Below are 7,080 nucleotides of genomic sequence, written 5' to 3'. Positions count from 1 at the left end.
AATAGTGCATGCCCTAGGTATGCACTATTCAGGGAGAGAACCTAGAGGTCCCATGGGAATGCAGTATTTAGGGAGAGAACCAAGACCCCTTTCCAAAATGGAGAGGTAACTGATGAATTCTGCACTACCTGGTATCTTAGGGGCACATCTAGGTTTAAGAATGATTTGGAACCCAGGCTGTAACATTTTCCAGACATTCAGATTGCAACTACTAAGCCAGCAATTTTATGCTTTCCCTTCCCTGACTCCAACAGTACCGCAATATAAGCAGCCAGATTTTCTTCTGCATTGTGTTTTTTATCCATTCAGCCAAAATTAACAGTCTTCTAGGATAACGTATGCCAAGTGAATTTAAATCTTGTGGACTCAAATCGACCTAAAGTTGATGGATACATTCATGTCTACTGCTGAAATCTACCAATTACACAGAACTATGTTAACTTACCATAGAAACATCTCATCTAATAGCACAGATGATGTTGAACTAACTAATTACATTATGGCACATAGACAATGAAAAACATAACGAAGATGACAGCACAGCAACAGCAGATGCTGCACAGAAGAAAAATTAGAAAAATATTGCTCTGCAAAATGCTCTCAGTTAAGGTTTCCTCTGTTAAAATTAATCACAAAAATTAGTGATGATCAGATCTGAGAAGAAGATATGAACATTGTAATTCTATTTTAAAGACATCATTAAGCCATTTAAAACTCTGCTCCTTGAGAAGGTAATTCCTGTTTTTTGTATCACTCTCATTTTTAAGACTAGTAAACATTTTAGTGCCTATGGCAGAGTTTCTTGGTAGAATATCTTTTCCAATAAGGAGAGGTCCTAATGGTTCTCCCAGAGTCTGAATTTGGTAGCTTCCAGCCATTACAGGCTTAGATAATTAGACAATGTAGATTTTATTTTAGCTTGGCATTTGCTCTGTTCTTGTGCTCTTAACTGTCAGAGAGCTAAAATATCAGTGATTGTTGATTATCTGTAGCATGCCTTGTTACTTTACATATTTTAAATTGTACCAGATCCTACATAACAAATCTAAAACTGCTGAGTGTGTTTAAATGTAATATGTACATGGAGATTACATCCAGATGATGTATTTCATAGACCTATGCTAAAAAAAATTTAACCATAGCACTGGTTCTCTCCCCTTTCCCTGTGGAAGCTTTCCATGAGCTCCCAAGTCCACTTTAAGCAGACTCTGAACATATCCCAGTCCATGGAGAGACACTGAAGCAGAATTTTCTCTCGTGTTTAAATCGTACCTGTGGTGCCATTTAAATGTCGATATTTTATTTCCTATATATTTAGAAACAAAATGCATCTTCGCTATCCTACGTTTTCCCAAGTACATTTCTCCCAGGTAGACAATTTTCCTCTCAATTCGAAATGGATGCTGGGCCCACGGCTCCGTGCCCAGCCCAGGCCGGGGCTGCAGCAGACCCACAGGTGGCGTTGTGGTTAAAGCACACCTGGGCTGCGACTGCCGGGCCGGGCTCACCGCCAGGCAGTCCCCGGGCGGGCAGCATTCCTGCGCCGGGGCGCTCTCTCCTGAGGCAGTGCTCCCGGGAAGAGTTCCGTGTACCTGTGCGGGGCACCGCGTCTGCGCTAGCCGCCGGCAGGAGCAGGTTTAAAATACTTTGTTGTCTCGGAAATCGGGGAGGGGGACGCACGGAGCTCGTAGCTCGCTCACGCTGCCATCACCACGTACCTGACAGGGCAGGGAACGTACCCGCTGGCGGCGGGGCCGCCCTGCCCTGCCAGGCCCTGCCCTGTCCGGCCCTGCCCTGCCCTGCCCTGCCCGGCCCTGCCCTGCCCTGCCCTGCCCTGCCAGGCCCTGCCCGGCCCTGCCCTGCCCTGTCCGGCCCTGCCCTGCCCTGCCCTGCCCGGCCCTGCCCTGCCCTGCCCTGCCCTGCCAGGCCCTGCCCGGCCCTGCCCGCGGCGCACGTCGAGCGCGGCCCGAGCGCTGCTGCCGTCCGGCCAGCGCTGCATTGGCTGCGCTTACGTCAGCGGTCTGGGATGGAGAAACTCCTGTTAGGAAGTTTTCCGTCCTTTAACAGATCCCGGGAATGTGCCACTGAAAGGATCCACTGGCGAGGGGAGCGCGGGGTGACAGGGGCACGTGTGTCCCCGGCCGGGCACCGCCGGGCGCGGAGCTGCGCCGCGGACAGCACCCGCATTTAGGAGCACTTTTGTCATTCCGGGGGTGTGTTCCAGCGATTCGCGGCTGTGCTTATCCTGTGGGCTGCACTTAGGCCTCGCAGGCGTGCAGTTAATACGTAGTGGGTTTTTCACAGTTCTAAGCGTCCCCACTAAACATTACTTCTTCCGATTTGCCGTCATCCCTGGGCTTCTCCCTCAGAAAGGCAGCTGCCTGCCCTGCTGACGAGCACTGCTGCCAACCGCGGCTGCTTAACCCACCGAAGCCTCCACTGGGGCTGCCGCCGCGGGTGCCCGCCCGAGTCCCGCAGCGCAGTTCCTGCGGTGTGGCGGTCGGCGGCTCGACACAGTCCCTCCGCCCGCAGGGCGAGCCGGGCACGGCCCGTCGCCGCCTCTCCCCGCCCCGACGCGGGACCCCAGGACGGGCTGCGGGCACCGGGGCCGGCCGCGGGCAGCGGGGGGCGCCACGAAGGCGGCAAGCAGCGGCTGCCGCGGCCGCGCCTCCCCTCGGCGCCTCCCCCGGCCCGGCGGGGCCGCGGCGGCGGGGGAAGCGCCCAGCGGCCGGGAAGGGCTCCGAGGGACATCGTCCTCCGGGCGGAACGGGCCTGCCCTCGAGGACAGCCGGGACGACCCCTCGCCGCCAAGTTTCTCAACTGGTGGCCGGGAGCTGGCGGGCGGGACGGACGGTGCCCTCACGGCCGCGCGCCTCCCCTCAGCGCCCGGGCGGACGGCGCGGCCAGCGCTGCCCACCTGACTCCCTCCTTCCTCTCCATTCCCCTCCTCCTCCTCCTCGCCCCCTCCCTTCCTCTCTCTCTCTTTTTTTTTTTTTTTTTTTTCCTCCCCTCTCACTCATTCCTTTGTCTTCCCGGGGATTGGCAGGTTTTATTATTCCGCCTGAACAAGCCGGGGGCGGATTGGCTGCGGCGGGCTGACGGGGGCGCCGAGCCGGAGTGTAGTTGGGATTCTGCTCTGTCAGTAACACATGTGTGAGGGCAGCGGGCACACGCGCACCGTGCGGGCACACACGCACTCGCAGCCTCACGCTTAGACGGGCACAAGGGCCGCCCCCCGCGCCCCGCCAGCGCCGCAGCCGCAGGATCCCGGCAGCAGCTCCGCGCCCGGCCCCGCTCAAACTCGCCGGCTCCCGCCCGCTCCGCTGAGGCGCTCCGGCGGGCCGCGGCCGGCCGGCTCCGCGCCGCGGGAGGCTCGGGAGCCGCCGCAGCCCGGAGAGGGGGCGGAGGTGGGGAAGCGGGGGGGAAGCGGCACAAAGTGAAGCCACATTGCCAAACTTGCCCGGCGATTGCAGCAGCGAGCGGCGGCGGCGCCCTGCGTGTGCGGCTCAGCGGCGGGGACCGAGCTCTGCAGCTCCCCTCCCGGGAAGCGGGAGCTGGAGGAAGGACCCGGGCAGACGCCTCTCATAGCAATATCTATATTTTTCCAGCCTGGGCTGCCCCTTGCCGGGCGGGGGGCTCCCTCCAGCCGGCGAGAGGGCGAGCGCTGTGCTTGTTTCTTTGCAAGAAGACCTCTTCAGGCACCCCGAGCGGCGCTCCCCGGCCTTTTGCAATATAGAGGGGAAGCAGGTAAGAAGTGCCGGTCGCTCCCCCGTGTTTCGCAGCCTTCGTGTGCGCGGTGTCCGCCCGCCGCCGCCGTCCCGCTGCCCGGCGGGCGGAGGGGCGCGGAGCGGGGCGCCGCGGGCCCCGGGCATTGTCGCGGGGCCCCGTACAAAGCCTGGCGGCGGCCGCCGCTGGAGCGCCTTCCCTTACCCCCCTTCCCAGCTGCCGCCGGGAAAGGGCTCTGCCTGCCTCGGCTGTGAATGGAGGGGACGGGGGGGTGGGTGGGGGGAGGCTGGGGCACCCGCTTCCCCCGTAGTAAACACTGTTCTGAAACAGTGGCAGAAAAGATCAAAGTGAGCGCTCTATTTCTCTCCTCTCCGGTTCCCTTCCTGCCCCCCACACAGTCTTTTGTTTCAATCCAGGAGAAATTCGGTGAATCACCTAATTAAAACCAAGGCATGAATTAAGCATCCATTTTTGTATTACAAATTTCCAGCTCTCCGCTTGTCCCTCCCTTGGTCTCCATTAAAAAAGCACCAGAGACGCTGTTAAAAGGGGGGTATTTTGCCTCTAGCTTCTAGCTCTGCTTTCTATTTCACTGACTCCTATCCCAGGACCTAAATTGCTTGGCTCTGTAATTACTAGAGTAAGCCTATTTAAGTTAAAAGCTTCCCCCCCCACCCCCCCCAACTCTAAATGAAACTTGATGAGGGCCCGTCCTTAGTTATCAAGGGAGTCACTTTCTGGTCAGTCCTCTTGATTCATCTTTTTAGATTTAATCAGCATTAAGGTATTGCTTGTCCTTAAGAGCTTTAGCTTAATGGGGTTACTGGATGGTTTTCTCAGTGTAACGTTTCCCATTTTATATTTATACATATTTGTCTTCGACAAAGACAGGTTAAGGTGGTGGCATGGAGCCTTTTTCTTTCTTTTAAGAAATCCGAAGTGATTTAAAGCTTAGGAAAACGGTTTAAAGACTCGGAGCAGGAAATGCAGATTCATTAGGCTGTAGCTGGAAACTGTAACAAAAGGCAATTCCTTGAACAAATGCATCAGAAATCAATTTACATAAAGGTACACGATGCGTTCGGATAAATGCAATGCTAATGGCTTTTAGAGTGGTTTTCCTTCCAAAGTCTCGGGGTTTTTGTTACAGCTTAATTGGTGCAGTTCTCCTGGTTTATTGTGCGGTCACTGGACATACCTCCAGGTACTCTTTCTGAGGAAATGTGTGTTTAAATCGGCCCCAGTTCTCCTCCTGCAGCCGAGTTGGGCCAGTGGCAGGAAAAGTTCGTCCTCGCTGCTCTGGACGTATCAGTCTGAAGGTCCTTAGCAGATAGCCAGATGCCTCGGCATGAGCACATACGGCTTACAAAGGACAAAGACAAAACATGCTGCTTAATTGGCAGTAAATAACTTGATCTTTTTATAGTATAAGTGACTAGAGGCACACCGGGAGTTTATTGGACCCTGGATTGAAGGCAACAAATTAATCGGTTTAGAGTAAGCTTTATGAATTGATTCCTATATTATCTCTCGGTTGTCCTGCTTGCATAAAGCATTTATTAGAAAGTGAAAAATGCTCTTAGTAGCAGTTTCGGGGGCGGCCAGAGTGATCGTAGCCGGAGCGATGCACTTCATTACCCTGCTGCTTTCCTAGGGTCGCTAAACTTTTTTTTTTTTCTTTTTTTTTTTCTTTTTTTTTTTTTTTTATTTAAGTAACAAAGCTTTAGCATTTAAACTGCCGATCAAGGGCAGATTAGCGAGACAAAAGTTGAGTATGTTTGTGTAGGAAGTTAACAGGCGTCCTAAAGTTCAGTGATCTATTATTCGGGCCAGTGTCCTCAATCTGGAGTGTTTTCTCTGGGTGCTTTTAGTTCTCCAAAATAAATCTACAAAAAATAAAATCTCAAGGCCTCGAGGGCCGGTCCGGAGCTCCTCGTTACCGCCCCGAGCCTGCGGAGCCTCTCCTAGACTGAAAAACCAGTTTCACAACTTTTTTTTTTTTTTTTTTTTTTTCCCTTCCACTCTTCACACACTTTTTTTCATAAGCAAAACAAACCCCGGGACTGTTCCTGACTTGTGAGCTGCAGCTGCACAAGCCCGGAGCGGGGGGGCGGCGGGTTGCGCTCGTTCTGCACCCCGCTCCCCCGCCAGCTGCGCGGCCGCGCCCCCGGCCCGGCCCGGCCCGGCCCGGCCCGGCCCGGCCGCCGCTGCCCCCGCAGGGCCCGAGCGGCGCTGGCCCCGCGCTGCCGCCCCGGCCCGGCCCGGCGCTGACCCGCCCCCGCCCCTCTCTCCGCGCAGGCCATGGTGAACCCCGGCGGCAGCGCGCAGCCGCCCCCGGTCACGGCGGGCTCCCTCTCCTGGAAGAGGTGCGCCGGCTGCGGGGGGAAGATCGCCGACCGCTTCCTGCTCTACGCCATGGACAGCTACTGGCACAGCCGCTGCCTCAAGTGCTCCTGCTGCCAGGCCCAACTGGGGGACATCGGCACCTCCTGCTACACCAAGAGCGGGATGATTCTCTGCAGAAACGACTACATCAGGTGAGGCGACGGCCAGGCTGGTGAGGACAGCTTTCCCTCTTAATCGCTGCCTTTTTTTTTTTTTTTATCCATTTTTCTCTTTTTCCACCCCCCCCCTTTATTTCTCGTGGTGGGTGTCCGCAGGGCAGAGGGGTGGGCTGGCTCAGGACGGCTGCTTCATTAGGAGGGAGAGACGTGCGGGTGCGGATGTTAGCGCCTAGCCCAGGGCGAGTTGCGACTGCCAAGTGGAGGAAAGAGTTGGGGGGGCTGAACGACGACTGTAACTTTAAAGTGGTTTGTCAGCACAAAACAAGCCCTAACTAAAAATAAACAGCAATCAGAGAGCCTAAATTAATCTGCTTTGTTGTAGTGTTGAAGGAGAAGTGTGCATATCTGAACAGTAAACGTGAAAATCGTAGGGCTTAAATAAGGCTGTGGCAGAGGTGCTAAATAATGAAATGCCTGCCTTTAGTATCTGATTAATTATGATATTTACATAAGCACCTTTAAACTCCTTTGAGTGGAAACAGAATGACTCATTCTCTGTTCTCCTTGTGAAAGAGCTGATTAACCATCAGTTGGAGGGCCACGGATTCTACTTATAGCAAAAACACTGGTATGATGTTTGTCTCAGCATTGTTACAGAGAAGCTTTGAACCGATATTTCTCTTAACTTCCAGTGTAGACAATGCAGGAGATAGCAGAGGAGGTATATGCTCTTGCCCTTTATTTCTTATCTCTTCCTCTTTTGAAGCTGTTTGCTTTAAATGCCACAGATTTGGGTAGGGGGAACTAAGCCTCACTAATCTCACATCTGTTGGGGTACAGTAAGATTATG

General features: G+C 54.4%; 1 protein-coding gene across 5 annotated transcripts in view; it reads left to right on the top strand.

The window, feature by feature from the left end:
• The first annotated feature begins 1,466 nt into the window (after nucleotides 1–1,466).
• LMO4 (LIM domain only 4) overlaps nucleotides 1,467–7,080 on the top strand; it is a 17,100-nt gene continuing 11,486 nt past the window's right edge. For 2 of the 5 annotated variants that reach the window (XM_086841530.1, XM_086841529.1), the window contains exons 1-3: nucleotides 1,467–1,635; nucleotides 3,609–3,747; nucleotides 6,025–6,263. In XM_086841530.1, coding sequence (XP_086697656.1) covers nucleotides 6,028–6,263 — 236 coding nt within the window. In that variant the 5' untranslated portion in view covers nucleotides 1,467–1,635; nucleotides 3,609–3,747; nucleotides 6,025–6,027. Of the gene's footprint in view, nucleotides 1,636–1,981; nucleotides 2,214–2,738; nucleotides 3,139–3,608; nucleotides 3,748–6,024; nucleotides 6,264–7,080 lie in introns of those variants that run through there. The other 3 variants (XM_086841533.1, XM_086841531.1, XM_086841532.1) reach the window with 3 other exon arrangements.

The sequence above is a fragment of the Cyanistes caeruleus genome, chromosome 9 (genome assembly GCF_971803275.1).
Source record: "Cyanistes caeruleus chromosome 9, bCyaCae1.hap1.1, whole genome shotgun sequence".
NCBI lineage: Eukaryota > Metazoa > Chordata > Aves > Passeriformes > Paridae > Cyanistes > Cyanistes caeruleus.
The sequence above is the reverse complement of the archived record's forward strand: the minus strand, read 5'-3'. Positions and strand labels throughout refer to the sequence as shown.